Genomic DNA, 17,547 nt, shown 5'->3' on the forward strand with positions numbered 1-17,547 from the left:
AGGTGTCACTCACAAACAGTAGATGAATAAGAGCAAACACAGTTTGGTATACAAATACTTTTAATGGACACATGGTTTGTATTAATGCGTTCTTATAATTCAACAACAAGCATATTCAATATATTTTAACATTCATGTCATGTCAAAGACAAAAAAAAATTATGGTATCTTACACGGTGGCTAAATGAGTTCATGTTTCAATGTAAATTTGTTTAAATTTAAACATAAATAACTTTATTGATATGTGAACTTTAATGAACAAAGGAGCTTGGGTTAGTTCCCTTTATACTATACAAAAACTAGTATTCAACTTAAAGCTAATGTTTTTTAAAATTGAACCATAAATGAAGGAAAAAAATGAAACAACAGATATTTCTAGCTATGTTTAGAGCAACTTTAACCTGAAAATATAAATTACATACCTGGACTATTGGTTTTATAAACAAAATGATTATAATGCAAAAAATAATTTAACAGTGGTAAAAAATATTTGTATTAAAAGTACAATCCCATTATGAACACAGGAAAGACATCAAATTTGTGTTAAGTAGCTTCTTAGGGGTTTCACAATCATCAGGAGCAGAAAGATATGTGTGAATCTGTCAACAGCAAAATGATAAACTGCAATATTTTCCATTCAAATTTCAATTCTTTGTTGGATCAACTATAAAGGGAACTCTTTCAACCTAAATGTTTACAATATTTTAATGAAGGTTGACAGCACAGTTATACATTGCAAATGTTCATAAATATCAAACTATTTGACACAAAATAAACTCTACCTAATAAACAAAACTAAAAGTTTAATTTCTTAAGGGTTCTTTAATCTTACTTTAACTAAAGGTGATTAGGAATTATTAATCCAATCATGCCTGTGTCTATGCTACTGGTATAAGATTTTATATTGCTCACAAACTAATCAATGAGAAACTACACTCATTCACAAATAAAGCTTATGACAGCAGGGTTTCTTTTAAAAACATCTACTGCCCACCCCTAGGGAAATGGAATCTTTATTAAAAAATATATACTTTTACCCCTCTCTCTCCCCCCCCCCCCCTAAAATATTCTGAAAGAACTGCTGTTCTACATTATTTATCATACTAATTATTAATAGAATTTTTCCTCAAATTCAAACCCCACGAAGTTAAAATAAAACATAAGAAATACAAATGTTAATACTCTGATTTCCATCAGCAATATCAAAACAGAAATTTATACAAATAAAATGAAAAATATTTTTAGTTTTTTTTCACATCTTCTGTTTTAGCACTATTTTATTTATGTATCGAATCTCAACGAAGCATCCAATACACTATCATCAGCAGGAACTCAAATCACTGGCTTAAGTATAACATTGAACACTTCCACATTGGGCATTATAGTAAATTAAAATTAAAAAATACAAGCAAAATGTTAATTTTATGCAAAAACAATTTTCACAGAAGTGATTAACAAAGTAAAAGATAATACTGGCATGTTATTTAACACAAGGTTATCATTAGGTATCTCCCAAAAAAAAATTCAAATTCCTGATTTGCTTAAAAAATGTGCAGATATACTGAAAAAAAACAACAATAAGTAAATTAATTTTTTGTTTGCAACTGTACTGAGAAAATTGCAGATTTTATACATTTTTCTAAATAACAAAAAAGCAGCAGTTTACGTTTCAAATTAAACAACTCTAACAGAAAATCTAATGATCAACACTTAGAATATCAACTTAGATGTTTTCATTAATTAGCTTTCATAAAATTTGCCATTTTTTTTTAAAAATAATTTTAAAAAAAATTATTACAAAAAGGGCAAAACAAATTAGTCTATGTACAGACTACATCAAACTGAATGGCGGCATATTAGAAAATTATCACTTCATAATTTCATAGTATTTTTAACGTTGGATTTTCAACATCATGATGATTTATTTTTATATCATATTTAACTGTACTGGATTGCGAAAAGTTTATCTTAGAAATAAATGTTTTATACATATGATTACCATAAAAACGTAATTCATGTAGATAATACATCTATTCTCAGAACACATAATTCAAGAAAAAATTTTATATAACATATTACATAATAATTAAGATGTATTTTAAAAATGTTACGGCAGTTGTTTTTTTTTTTCAAATGGTAAAACAGGCCAAAAATATTAAATAGAGAGAGATTATTTGTTTTAATAAAAAATAAAGAACAGAATTAAAATTTAGAGGAAACTCACATAATTTTTCTTTTAAAAGAACATCTTGCCAAACTACCCCAATAAAGAGAAAAAAAATGCTATAAATTACAAAAGCAATAATACCATATATTGTCAGCAATCAAAGACATGTGACAATGTTATGACATCACTTGGTTAAAGCAATTAAAGCAAAACCTCAACTTATAACTGCCAAATATTTTACAAAACAAATCTGAGTTTTTAAACAATGCAACTGAAATACCATATAAATATATCATATGATTTCTATTTGAACCACTAAACACTTAAGGCATTAAATTGTGCTCTAATATATACAATATGAAGTGTTACATTTTTTTTAACAATATTTTTAAAAACTTTAAAAGTAATAAATGGATTGCTTTTAATGATTATACAAAAATAAAGTAATGAACATTAATTAATGAATAAGCAGATAAAGAACAAAATCACATTATTTATATTCTATGTTTATGATGAAGACCATTTCTAATCCTGGAACATTAATGATAAAAATAAAAAAATCCTATTATTTTTACAAATTCGCCTGCAGTTGCAATAAATAAATAGTTGTCTTTAAGCAAAAATTTACTATTATATAAAAAGATTCAATATTAAATAAATCAGTAATGTCAACAAATAATTTTTAAATTAGCCACTTACATTTTTATAATTTAAAAAAAAATCAAACAACATATGATGCTTAAAATTTATTAAATTAAGTACATGTAACCTAACTCTTGCTATTGCCGTTCGTTCAACACATCAATAATACAATTGTAGATAAATAATTACCAAACCTTTAAATGTAATAGCGTACAGTCCTACAGTGATCAAACCCTCCTGATATCTCTTTTAGCATCCTCTTTAACTTTGTAAAGCATCAGCTGCATGCAGGCCACAGCATCTTCTTTACTGTCATGACCTCCATCTGGAAAATAATTAGTATTGTTAACAAAATAACTACGTTGTACGCATTATAAAAGGTAAAAAAATTTAAAATACTTAACCCAAATGCAGATTATTAAAAGTTAAAGAAATGGTTTTTTAACTAACAATTTTTAAACAAAATAAGCAAAGTATGATTTCAATTTTTAGTATGAAAAATCATACTCTTTATGTTAAAATTCTGAGTGAACCAATATATTGGAATTTTAAATATATACAATTTCATAATGATATAATGATAATCAAGATGGATAAGTTTATATATCTGTTGTTTTAATATTAATTTGTGGCTGAGGTTTTTAATAAAAAAATCTTTGGTATAACGCTGCTTGAAATTTTTTATTTCTTATTTTTTGTTTGAATCATAATGGTTAGAATCTTACAAAAAACAATGTTTGAACAATAGTTTACAGTAAATAAGAAAAAAAGAAATAAAAACTAAAAATTAGTCAAGACATGGAAAATGTAACTTACAAAATAGAGTTGTCTCCCATGCAATGGTAATAATTTGCTGACATTTTCTAAGTACCTTGTATATTTTTCATGTTTTAGTTGGGAAAAAAACAACAAAAAAAAAACCTACAGTAACATGATTTTAAAAGATTTCATCTCACCATCTGCCTGGATAATTTTTTGCAGCAGCTCCACCATTAGATTCCTCAGTGCTCTCTTGTAGGGTAGACCAAGCCGATGTGGGAAGACCAGCGATGTGTCTACAACTGTACTGTGTATAAGCTAGTTGAGAACATGCAAAAAAATGTGCTATCCATTGATATCTTGAAATAAACAGGTAAACATGTGCTACAGAATATATTTATTATTTCACAGCATGGATAATATCATTTTTCAAAATCATGATTTTATCAAAATTATTTTTTATTTTAGTTTACTAGATTCGTAATTTTTTTAATTTGCAAGAGAAATTAAGATTACAACAATATTTATCTTTTTCAATAATATTTAAAAAATTTACAACAGAAAATAAAATTATTACAACATTTATCTTTTAAGTAAAGTTCTCCTTTTAGACGAAACCATAAAGTTCCCTGGTTTTTTTTACCTCAACTTAAAAAGCGGTAGTGTGGTCAGCCACCTCTACTTTCCGTAACATAGTCAGGTACCCATCAAAACAAGGTGGACTTAAGGAGATGCAAAATTGAAACCTCTGGGCTAGCAGTCAAGCGATCTAGCACTCAACCACGCTGTCCTTTACTATTGGTCTTTACTAAATGTTAAAAGTGAAGATAAATCTATGTGAGCAAATACCTTAAGGGCTACAAGATCACTCTCCAGACTGTGGCCCATGAGGATAGTTTTATCTGATATCATGCTCAACATAACTGCCTGGACACCACGCAGGTTGGTCGCTACACCTTTCATGTCGGCTGCTGTGATACCACTGAACCTGAGGTCAACACAATAAATTATCACTGAAACTGTTTGCCACAAAATATCAAGTAAACTATTTGTAAACTATTTTAGTCTGAGTGAATTGAAGAGTAAATGGTAGGAAGAATAGATGAGATACATTTGTAAATTAAAAATAATACTCTAAAATTTAATATAAGGAAAAAATACACGAAATATTAAACAAATCATTTCAAAATAAAATAAATAGTACTGAATTTAAATCTCAGCAATGAAGTATGTAATAATAATAAACTGCAAGCTTATATTTATCCTTTTCAGTTTTTTTTTTTTTTGCAATTCAATTTTCTAAACCAAATAATTTGTTAGAGATTTTTTTTTTTAAACTTCAACTTTCTGAGCCCAATAAGGTTTTCTGAGCAGCAATGGGAGGGACTAAGTTAAAAATAATACATTTAAGTGGTTACATGTAATCTCAGTACTTTAAACTAAAGCCAATACTGTACCTTGTGTTGTAGTCAATGATGTCTGTGTCTGGTCTGACCAGGCTCTCATACACTGTGTTACAGTCCTCATCAATAACTGTAACTCTCGCTAACTCTAATCCAGCTTTTGTATAAACCTGTTCAAATTTTAAAAATTGTTATAAACAAAATAGCGAGGGTAGCCAAAATAAATATTTCTATTGCCTGGATATTTTCAAAAATTATTTAATTTTCTTTTTAAAAAAATAATGATCACTGATACATTCTTTTTTATAAAAGTTAATAACTTTTTAAGGACTTAAAATATGCTTTGACACAAAGTTAAATTATTTTCTACATGCAGCACATTTCAATCATTCTTACCATCTCACAATCAAGAGAATATATTTTATGGTCATCGCCAGGCAGTGTTTTCATGTAGCCAGTCAGGTTGTCTGTTTTATTTCTTTCATTCACATGGCTCTAATATAAAAAACAACATCATCAAAATAAACTACTCATTTATTTTAATACTCATATTTAAAACTTGGATGAGCTACACTTCTTATATTCATCCAAAGCGATTATTGAACATTTAAAAAATGTTTGTATTGTTGTTTTGAAATAGCAATGTAATATCTACCACACAAAATTTTTTTTTATACTAAATTGTTATGAGAGAAAATTGACTATAAAGAGTTTACTAAAATATTTTTATATTACCTCGGCAACTTGACAACCCTTGCTTCCTGCTCTTTCATTACAGCAAGCATAGCGTGAATCTATAGAACCTGCCACTGATAAAAATGATTAAGTTAATACTAAACTGTTCACATCTAGAGCAATAATTCATGTTGGTAACATAGCAAGCATAGTGAGAATCTATAGAACCTGTGAATCTATAGAAGCTGTGAATCTATAGAACCTGCCACTGATAAAAATGATAATGTTTACAATAAACTGTTCACATCTAGAGCGATAAAAACATGTTGGTAACATTGCAAGCATAGTGTGAATCTATACAACCTGCCACTGATAAAAATGATTAAGTTAATACTAAACTGTTCACATCTAGAGTGATAAAAATATGTTGGTAACATTGCAAGCATAGTGTGAATCTATAGAACCTGTCACTGGTAAAAATATTTTAATTAACATCTAGGCTGATAAAAAAACATGTAGGTAACATGCATTATTATCTAACCAACTTGATGTAACAGGTTTTACAAACTTAGTTTTAACTGCTATACAACAATTTCCAAGAACATAAATTATAAAAATCTTTACAATTTAAACACTAACAAAAAAATCCTAGACTTAAAGCTTACCTTTCTTCTTGTAAGCGTTTCCATGGTGATATATACATTTTTCTACTGTAGCCGGGGTGCCATCCACTGCTACATAGTATCTTTTACCACAACGTCTGCATGTTCTTTCATTTTCTAATAGGCATAATAAAATAATATGTAAAAATCACAATCTTTAGACTTTACTGCTTCAATCCATTATAGTTAAGCTACCATAGCAAGATCAACCTTTAAAAAAAATTCCATATCACTTTTTTACTTAACAAAACAGTGAAATCAATCTTAATATTGTAGTATACCTTTCAAAAGATTATCTTTAGTTTCCTCTTTATAAAAGACAACTTTACTGCTGCCATCTTCAGCTGGGCGTGGGTAGCCATTGGCACGTAGCTGTTCCTCTGTCAGAATATACTTGCTTAGTCTGTCATACAAATCTTTACCTAAAAACAATTACAAATTTCAGAATATGAAATCATTAAAAATATATTATTTATTTAAGAAGTGTATCATGTAAATTTTAAACAAAATAAAAAAATGCAGTATGAAAGACACGGAGATGGGTGTAAAGAGTTTACGTACCTCTGAAACTTGAAGGCAAGTTCTTCGTGACAGAGGACGACCTATGAAGGGTGTAACTGGTCCTGGCGGCCAATGAACCACCCAGGGTGGCCTCGTGGGACTGGGCCACGTGTGATGGGAGCGCTGCCATGGATGAGAGGGATGACACACCTGCGCAGGGGCTCTTGGAGGATGAGGGCTGGGATTCCTTAGCCTCTGTGCGGATCCTTTTAATGGCGTTCACGGCAAGTCTGAGATAAATGTTTTTGTTGCTGGCTCGGATGTAAACAGCCAATTCTTCATCAAGACCCTGCACATTAGTAGATAGCTCAATGGGTCAATAAACAAAATAAACAACATAAAATGGAGTAAAAATAAAGCTTAATGGGTCAATGTATAAAATAGACAATTATTATAAAATAATTTTTGCTTTAATATTTTTTTAAAAATCTGAGTTAAGGATGGTTTTGCTGTACAGGTTTCTAGGCTGTTTAGGTTTAATTACAATAAAACTTTAGGCAAACAAAACAAACAGGTGATCTGATTTTTTTCATTTTAATTTAAAAATTAAAAACAAGTTTATGACTTTTAAGTGTGCATGCGTTTTATGATAAGCTATTGAATTGTGTGAGATGATTTATAATATATGTACAATTCTTTCAGTTGATATAATATGAATTTTTTAATAGAGATTCTACATATCGTGTTTTGTAAAAAGACACTTTTAAAATTTTTTATATTAAACCATTGTTAATTAATTAACACAAATATAAGACTTGTTCATATAGGTGAATACTCAAAACAATACTATAAAAGGGGAAACAACTGACCTTGTTGAAAGCTTCTTCTTCTGGAGTAAACTTAAGGAATTCATCAATCATGAGGTTAAGATATCTCTGTCTGATATTTGTAGGGACCTTGTCACCAAATGATGCAGGGATGATAGGACGCTTCAAATTCGACTGAAGTATCAAAAGATATTTTTATGATTTATACCTCCTCAAATTGTAAATTGTGTTTATAATGATGATAAAAATTTTACTTATTTGAAATTTTACAGAAAATTTTACAGAAAAGCTGTCACATTTACTTGTGTATAATAGTTTTCACAAATTCCTCTTATAAGTTATAAAATTATTGATATTTTTAAAAAAAAATTAATTACTATTGAATATTTAATTAAAATTAATTAATTAATACATTTAAAATTATTGATATTTTAAAAATAAAATTATTCTAACATATGCAAAAAAAAAAGAATTAAAATTCTAGACGGTTAAGAGTCAGTGTCATTTATCATCTCTTTAAACATATCTGTAATAAGGTGCGGCAACATACCATGAAATTTTAAGTCTATTGATTGGCTGAGTTAATTTTAAATGAAATGTTATCAGCCTAAAGATATCCTCCCTACCATTGTTGGTTCATGTGCTTTACGCTTCTCAGTTTTTGAGGCCGTTCCAGCTATGGTAACTGAGTTTCCAGTTGACTTTGTCTGCTCTTTTGTCTTGGGTTTAGCGTAAAATGAACTCGTTGGAATAGTTGGGGATGATTTCGTTGGAGTCTTTGGTGGGGTGGGGTTGTGTGCTTCTCTTTTCTTAGAGATGGAAATGATGGAATCAGCTGCTGACAGCAGAGATGATAAGGACGATGAAGATTTTGTGGGAGATTTATTTCCACTTGTAGGGCTTGATAAACCATTTGGCTGAGTGAAGAAACAAATGTGAATATGAATAAACCATTTATTTTTTTCTAAGATTAAGTTTTAACTGCAGTAACACAAATGTTTTATAAATTTTAAAAATGCATTTTTATTCTACAATAATAAACTGAGAAGCATGCCTCTTCAGGGAAGTGATAACTAATGCTACGTGAGGCATAACAAGTTGAGCTGAATTGTAAAATCATTATGAATAAAAATCTACAAGCATGAAGTCGATTGTTTATATCAATAAAAAATATGCATGATATATATAGCATTTTTCATATCTTCTGGCTGTTTTTTTTTCAAAATGAATCAACCACAGTGTTTCTTCACAAAAGCAATATGTTTATATGAAATTAAATAGCCGTAAACATTTGCGTAAAAATACATTATATAGGTGTAAATGCCTATTGATTCTTCAAGAAATGCAGTGACATAAAGTTTGAAAACTGCTGATCAGAATCACTAATTTAGCCAGGTTTAACATTCCTGAATAACATATTGATTGAAAATAAAACACACAAGTTCCGATTCCCTTCCTTCTCTTGCAGCAGCCCGTAACAGTGCCCTTTTCTGCATTTCCACAATTCGGTTGTGCATCACTTCTGCTGGGTTGAGCTTAGGCCTGGAAGAAGATGGGGTTTTCACTACCCTTGACTGTAATATGAGAAGAATAGCTTTTTGAGATTAAGAGTATTAGGCACAAGTACTGACAGTTAACTGGCACACTAGCAATTAACAAGGATATATAACAACTTAACTGTAACTTTCCAAAATTAATTAAATGACAAGGATTTAATGAGAATGCATATATTGATGGGGAATAATATTGAAACATCTCACCTCCTTTAAATTTAGCATTTTAAGCATATTTTACACAAACAGTAAAATTAATTTTATCAGGCATACATTTTTTTAAAACTGATTTTAATATTGTTTATCTATCTCATGTAAAAGAAAAAAAATTCAAGATTAAAACAATGAATGTAACTGTTTATAATCGTCAGCGTTTCCTACCTGATTAGCGGCAATATGAGCCATCCTCTTCTTACCAAGAAAAGCCAACATGGTTTCTGGATTTTCTGTTGGCTTTTTAACCTAAAATTTAAACTTAAGATTACTATTTTCTATAACAATATAATATATTAAACATACTTAAATTGCATGATTCATTTTTATAATATTTAAGACCACAGTACACAAGCACTAACACTTTTCATGTAGCTTAAAGGGAAAGTAATTTGAGAGAATATTTACTTTATTCTAAAAATGTTTAATTAAAACAATTTTCATACAATATTTGATTTAGAAAAATAAATGAAAGCAGATCACCAGTATAACATTTAAACACACTGGTCAAGTGCTAAAGCACTCAACTGCAAACACAAAAGTATTGAGTTTGTCTCATGACTTGAGCGTAAAGGAGATTTGATATTTTCCTTTACTGCCCTCTCTAAAACTAAGGTAGGAGAAATGTCACCCACCTCTTTCTTTTTTGACTGATCAGGGCTAGCTTTACTGGCCTTGGCTGCCAGCTGTTTTTCACTCTCCTGAAAAATCTTCAAGCACTCATCAAAGGTGTCGGCTTCAGACATCAGGTCATCCGTAAGTCCAGAAAATGAGTCATCGTCAGAATCATCATCATTGTGATTATCATCGTGGTCAGATTCACTGACCTCAACTACTTGGACGGGAGGTTCTGGTGGGTTATCTATTATCTGTACATCAGAATCTGATCCTTCACTCTCCTGGCTGAACGAACGAGAGGAAGTCTCGGTTTTTATTCGTTTTTTTGCAGGTTTTGACTCACCCGAGCTGGATCTACTGCGCTTAGAATGTTTCAGATCTTTGCTGTCACGACGTTCTTTTTTAATATCAACTTTAGTTTCAGAGGTGGATGAAATTCTTTTGAGATCTTTATTTACACTATGGAAAATATTCTTACCCTCATGTTTTGTCTTATTTTGAGAGCTATTTTGTTTTTTATTATTAGAAGAGGAACTACTCCGTACGTCTTTATTTGTTTTTGTATCATGTTGATTGTCTGGATTGGTGGTTAGGGAATCACTAGATGAGCTGGGCTCAATTTTAATTATCTTGTGTTTGTCTGAGTGTTTCTGTGTTGAGTTTAATGATTTATTGGTCGATGAATTAGATTTGTCTAAAGATTGGTCGGATTTTGATTGGCTGGAAGGTTTATGTTTAGAAGATTGATGATTCTCTTTCTCTGAATTCCTACTATTTTCATTGTGTTTGGAAGAGCTTTCTTTCGATGATGAAACTTTACTTTTATCTGAAGACGATGACGAAGAAGATGCTGATTTCTTAACAGCTGATGAAGAATTGTGAGATTTGTGACTTTCTGAGGAGGATGTAGATTTTGTGGACGACTTTGAAGTTGAAACAGATTTTGTTGAGGAACTTTGCTTTGAGGGATGTGACTTTGATGAGTGAGAACTAGATGAGATGTTCTTTGAAGAATGCCCCTTAGGTGACGAATGTGATGTGGATGACTTTGAAGAATGAGATTCAGAAGAGTATGACCGAGATGCTCGTCTTTCTGCTGTCGATGAGCTTGATGACGGATGCCGATGTTTTGTTGAGTCTGATTTGGCTGAACATGATTTAGAGGAATTAGACTTCGATGAATGTTCTACAGTGCTGCCATTCTTTTCTACACTTGGCTTTGATAAGCTTTGAGATCTACTGTCAGAATTTCTCTTTTCATCTGATGATTTTCTAATACCGTTTTTTAGGCTTTTAGAAACATCTTTGTCTAAAGAGTCTAACTTTCTTGTGATGTGTGACGATGGTAAAAGTAAAGCTGTTAGCCTATCCTCAATTTGTTCAGGTTTTGAGGAATCGTTGTTACTTAAATCTACATCTGAATCTGTCAGATCATCATCATCCCAAGCATTTTTAGACTTTGTAACAACTTTGTTAGTTTTATCCGCCTCATCATCACTAAATTCTGCATCTGCACTCTCCTTTTCAGAGACTTCTTTTGTTTTTCCTGCTTTTGCCTCCTTATCTGAATCATCCTCACTGCTAATCTTTTTTTCGACAAACGCAAAGTTTTTTACAGGGTCATACTCAATAGTGCGACTAGAGATTTTGGCTGAGGCAGTTTTAGGTGTTGGTTCATAAGCAGGCACATCTTTTTTCACTGCTAAATGAACCTTAGGTGTGGGGACATATGAAGGTAACCTTCCTCCTGAGCTCAGCTTTGGCCTGGCAAGACCAGAGATCTTTGGGAGCAATGCCCTAGCAACAGGTTCCTCCAATGACTCTGGTAATGCCTGCTCTGATCCTGTAAAAGTTGGTATAGGGAAAGCTTCGTTATTTGGCTGTGATGCTGTTTTATAAACTTCAACAGGTCCAGTGGGTTGACTAGGAGCTGATGTAGAGTAGCGGGCCAGTTCTGAAGGCTGAGGCGTGCTGGAGTAGGAGCTTGTAAGGTAGGCTGTGCTGTGATTGTACTGCCTGGCACCAGGTGTTGAGTAGCTGGGTCCATTTTCTATTGATTAAAAAAAATATGTTCATATTTTATTAGTTTGTAAGTTATTTATATTAAAAAACTTTTTTCTACAAACAGACCACTGCTATGTGGTATATGTATGGTCAAAATGGTTATTACTAAAAAAAAAACGTTAGTAATATATTTCAAAGCTGCTTCATTCAGGCCTGATTCTAATTGTATCTAAAATAAATCAAGCTAAATTCTGAGAGGCAAATGAATTCTATTCAATGTTATTTTCCTCTGAGCTTATCACATGGCACAAGCTGTTGCCAAGAACACTTAATAAGTGGTTTGATGGAGAATTATAATTTTACTAAGGTACATTTTTACTGAATGTCAAAATTTATTTCCAGTAGTATCTAATAACATCAATGCTATTAATGGGGGAAAACTTTTCTTGACAGATTTAATATTGTATATATCTGTTAATTAGTTTAACTGAAAAAATCTTAATTTTTAAAAATTATTTCAGGTTATTGCTATCAACATATTCATTTTGTTGGTAGTATTGCTGATATTGATTTTTTTTTTTAAAGTTAGAGTTATGTTTAAGAAAGAAATATTGTTGTTATTGATACTGTAGACCAGTGTTATTTATAATGTTGCAACTAGCAAGGTGAATATTGAAAATAAGGGAATAACTAATTAGCTGTCAGCTTTATTTAGCCAACCAAATGAGGAATCAATGCAGATTAAAAATGAATTAAGTCAGATTTTTAAAATTGTAACAATAACATAAGAATCTCGAAAAAATATGGACACTCCACTATGAGGGACACCATTAATTAAGCAGTTTTTGGAGTTTTTCAGTACTAAATATTGGATGCTTTTGCAAGGATAATGACTCTCTAAAACTAGCCATAGCTATTTTTTTTTACCCAAACATAAAACAAAGGTAAAAGCAAGGATATTAATTAAAGCATAACTGTAATTTTTCCCCATTCATGCCTAAGTTACATATGGAAGAGTTCACCTGCTTCAATTACATTGGCTTGCAAGGTGATAGTGTGGTAAGCACTATTCCCAGCAGCCTTATTATTCACAAACAAAATAACATTAGTCAGGTACCCACTGGAGCTGGGTGAACTCAGGGACATCTGACAGACTGAGCTGGGGATCCAAATTCGAGACTTTTGGGTTAGCAGTCATAAGTTTTACCACCTGACACCTTCTAAGAATCTAAGCTTATCCTAAAATTATCTAGGCCTATACTTAATTTTATCTTAACTGTACAGCTTTTGTTATATTTTTTAAGAACGCAATGAGTTTTTAATTTTTAAACTTTTTGCCAGTTAAAAAAAATTAGGTGTAGGCCTACTGAATAGTGAATACAATACTTGTGAATACTACTGAACTAATAACTTGATGAGGAGGTTGGATCTACTGACACAGTGAATAAATAAAGTATGCCTAATACTTGTAATAGCCTACAACTAACTAGTAAACTACTATATTGACTACCTTAATTAAGTTAACTGTAGTGTAGAGTGTAGATCAGGGGTCTCCAAACTACGGCCCGCTGAGACCTTTTTGTCCACGGAAAAAACATTTGTTGATGATGGCTGAGGAACTTTGCCCAGAAAAATCAAAGACATGCCTGGAAGAAACTTGCCCCCGAACTGAAATTTGATAGTTAATGCGGCCCTCGGACTGAAAAGTTTGGAGACCCCTGGTGTAGATGATAGAGTCAGTGTAGAGTGTAGGCAGTGTAGGGCCAGTGTAGGCCTAATTTTTATTTTGAGTTCAGTTAGGAGTTAGTAGTTTAACTACTAGTTACTAGTTTAGTAGTTACTAGATCTAGATCTAGTTACAGTGAGTTAGTATGGCAGTTAACCAGTTCAGTTATTGATTATTGAGTTAGCAGTTAGTAGACTAGTAGAGGCTGAGTTACTCAGTTAGGGCCTAGATCTAGGCCCTAACTAAATTTTAATTTTATCTGTTTTTTTAATCCCAATCTCGATCAGTCTCTAATCTACATGTGTTAAAAGTCCAAACAATAATAATATCTGTCGCTATCACTAAAGCATAGAGTAGTTTAAGTAAGAGTCAGTGTTGAAAACAAACCTGGCTTGTTTACTAAGGAGCTGTTACTGGTTGAAGTCTTGTCCTCGATTCGTGATGGATGACGAAAATGACAGTAGGGGCGTTCACAAAGACCACTGATATAGAATGGACAATTTACTCCACGAAAATAACCAGATGAAGGAAACATCTTTTAAATTCATTGAGCTTATTACAAATCATAACCATTTTTATTTATTAAAAATATTATCAACTGATGCCGAATATTTGTTTACAACTGCGATGCGCCATCTTTAATAAAACAAAAGAGCTAATCCTGAAGAAACAGAAAAAAAAGTTCGCATTTTATCTTCAACTAAAATTCATACTGAAATACTTGTGGACAAGATAGATGCATAAATAATTATAAATAACAGATATCGCGAGAATCAAAGTAAGTTTTCTGTTTGATCTAGATTATTATCTAGTTTTAATTATTGACGATTACAAAGCTTCGCTGAGAGTCTGGCGTACCAACTTAAAAAGAAGTATATATTTTTTCTGAACAATAGAAGTGTCCCCCCCATCCCTCAAAGTAATTTTTTTTTTAAAAGGGAGTGCTAGACTATACATCAGTAGGCCTATGTCTATAACTAACAATAAACACGCAAACAGCTGAAGCCGACCGACATCATTGAATTACATTGTAAAAGGTATTCTTAGAATATGGACCTAATTGGCCACTACACATTGTATATAAATCTAACCTATGTCTAAGCATCAATAGTTATTGACTTAATTAAAAAAAAACATTAATTTACATTACGGTAAAAGAGATAGATCTAGTTTATGATGAAAGAAAACAATGATGCGAATAAAATAAAACACGTTCGAAAACTATGTAACAAAAAATTACATTACACTATCCTACTGGTATGATTGCCACGGCAGGCTTTTGCTAATCTAGCGCAATGGTCGAGATTGCCTTATCGCCCCTTTACATATAATTAATTATAAGAAATTGGCAGACGTAATTTATAGACATAGGAATACGTGTAACAGAGCTACGCCAATAACAGGCACCATAGGGTTCCTAGCTTTGGGAGGGGGGGGGGGGGGGGGGTAGGCTAACTGTGTATGTTCTACCGATGAATCAGTGGATCCACGTCACCACCAACAAACAATAGATAAAAACTCGCAACAGTTTTTAACAGCGTTATTCAAGAAGGTACCAGCCCAACTTGTGAACGTATGTCAATAGGTAGAAAGAAAGCAGGCTTAATAAGCTGTTAATATTCAGTTATGATAGAAAGGGTTGAACGTCCACGCCGCTAATAATTTTCTTTTTTACACTGTATGTGCTCTGGATATCCATTAATTGATATGCCTACATATATGCTTGACGCCACACACATAGGTTTATGGGGGAGGGAGGAGTTCAGACGTGTGCGACGATGTGTTACAATGATTAATGGGAGCGGGGAGGGGGGGGGGGGCTCTAATATTATCATTTGTTGTAACAAACTTATGGATAGGGGTGGGTGCAGTGTTTCTTCCAGACTTTTTAATCCGGGGGGGGGGGGGAGCACTTGAAATTTTCGGGGGGGGGGGGGGGGACATGTTGATTGTTGTTAGAATTATTGTTCAGCGTGTGACGTGTGTGGTTCTTTGTGAGGCCATTCTGTAGAGTTTCTGAGTTGTAGTTGGTTGGTTTTTGTGACGAACAGGGGTGAAATGGGGTTAAAAGCTCGCCGAGTGCCCCCCACCCCAGAAGAATGTGTACCCCCCCCCCCCTACGAACAAAATAAAATTTATTAATAAATATGCATTTACTAGTGTCCGTCCCCCGTCCCCCTCCGTAAAATTTAGTCCGCCCCCTCCGAAGGTTTAAAACGCCCCCCCCCCCCTCCCCCGGAAGGTGCTTCAGTTGCAAAATTTGATAAGTGATGCCAGTTCAGAGGGGGTTCGAATAACCGAATTATTTGTCGGCACCGTGAATAAAATTGAACGATATGCCATGTTTTTTTTGTGTGTCTCGTTCCTAGAATAGTCAAATCAACAAAACTTATAATAATAATATTAATAATCGATTTCTATTTATAACTGAAGACGCATTTATGACCAATGAAAATTAAAATGAGCAAGGAGCTATTTATAAACCAGGTTAGCCGTAGTGCGTACCTAATCACTTTATGGAGAGCTGCTTAATAAAATATTCTCATAATGAAATGGTGCTTCTTCATGCCGTTTTTTTATACATTTCTCCAACTTTTATTTACATTTTTCCTTTTCTATAGACTATTTATTATTTTTGTACACAAATAACCACGTATTATATATATATATATATATATATATATATATATATATATATATATATATATATATATATATATATATATATATCGGTTATTTGACTAGTATTTTGCCAGTAATAAGTTGCTGTATAGACGGCGTATCTCTTGTCGCCTGCTATAAAATAAGCAAAGATCTAGCTAACCGTCAGTACCTAGCGGTGTAGCCTTGTTCGAAAGACTACCCCCGCCTCTACTCTGACTTAACGCTTACTTCGTTCTTCTGATGCTCAGCGTATACCAGTTCAGTGTGAGGGGGGGCTCGGCTGACTTCGACACTGCCGAGCCCCTTCATATTCGCTGAAATTCGAGACGTAGTATTTGAAATCAGAGCAACGAATTTCACTTTTTTTTTTGAGAGGTCTTTGGCGTCCGCTCAAGCGCCGGTAGAAGGGTATTTGTGTCTCTTCAACCTCTGGACCTGATACGGCCTCTGCATCACCTTTATCAAGCGGCCACGCCATCACACGTTAAGTGTGCTTTGTGGAAAGGTGTGCAGTGTGCTGTTGACGGTCCCCCGGTAGGACTGGTCTGTGGGTGTGTTGGAGTCAGTCGCACCCCCAGACACGGTTGTAGTGGGGGAAACAGAGAATTCTTCATTGGAAGAGATTGGTTTTGTAGGAAGCAAGTCTCTTCAATAGAAGTGAGACTGGTGTTACTGGGAGCCAAACTCTTCATTGGAAGTGAACTGGTACTGTAGCAAACAAGGTTCTTCGCTAAAAGTGAGACTGTTGTTACTGGAAGCCAAGTTCTTCTATGGAAGTGAGACTGGTATTATTACAAAGCAAATTGTTATTATTATAGAAAACAGAAGAGGTCGGAAGTCGGAGTGGTCGGGTCGGTTAAAGGTCATGGACGCTGAAACGAAAACCCCAGGGCAGATAATCTAGGAGAGACAACTCCAAAATCAAACAACAGCTGCCTTGTAGTTTGTTCTTGGTTGGACAAAGGCTATGGAAGCAGAAATCGGATAACAAGGTGACACGCAATACTTAATTGTGTCGGAGGAAATCTCTTCAAACACTAGAATTAAGAACGAAGAAGAAAAAGATGATTAGAAGTGAAAGTGAAAATTGTAGGGAACATAGTGACCTTCATTAGAAGTGAGACTTGTATTAC

At 32.8% G+C, this 17,547-nt stretch overlaps 1 protein-coding gene across 1 annotated transcript; it reads right to left on the minus strand.

Moving 5' to 3' along the window:
- Nucleotides 1–1,065: 1,065 nt before the first annotated feature.
- Nucleotides 1,066–14,407, minus strand: LOC131949271 (RNA exonuclease 1 homolog). Its single transcript, XM_059311085.1, has 15 exons — nt 14,138–14,407; nt 10,038–12,070; nt 9,571–9,651; nt 9,076–9,210; nt 8,263–8,553; nt 7,679–7,810; nt 6,870–7,158; nt 6,590–6,730; nt 6,312–6,425; nt 5,707–5,780; nt 5,368–5,466; nt 5,026–5,141; nt 4,418–4,556; nt 3,766–3,886; nt 1,066–3,134 (listed from the first exon to the last, which is right to left on the minus strand). The coding sequence occupies exons 1-15, from the start codon at nt 14,283–14,285 to the stop codon at nt 3,037–3,039; spliced, it is 4,011 nt and encodes a 1,336-aa protein (XP_059167068.1). The 5' UTR covers nt 14,286–14,407; the 3' UTR covers nt 1,066–3,036.
- Between the last annotated feature and the right edge of the window lie 3,140 nt (nt 14,408–17,547).

This window comes from Physella acuta, unplaced genomic scaffold (assembly GCF_028476545.2).
Source record: "Physella acuta isolate Inbredline_101_S28 unplaced genomic scaffold, ASM2847654v3 ptg000685l, whole genome shotgun sequence".
Taxonomy (NCBI): Eukaryota; Metazoa; Mollusca; class Gastropoda; family Physidae; genus Physella; species Physella acuta.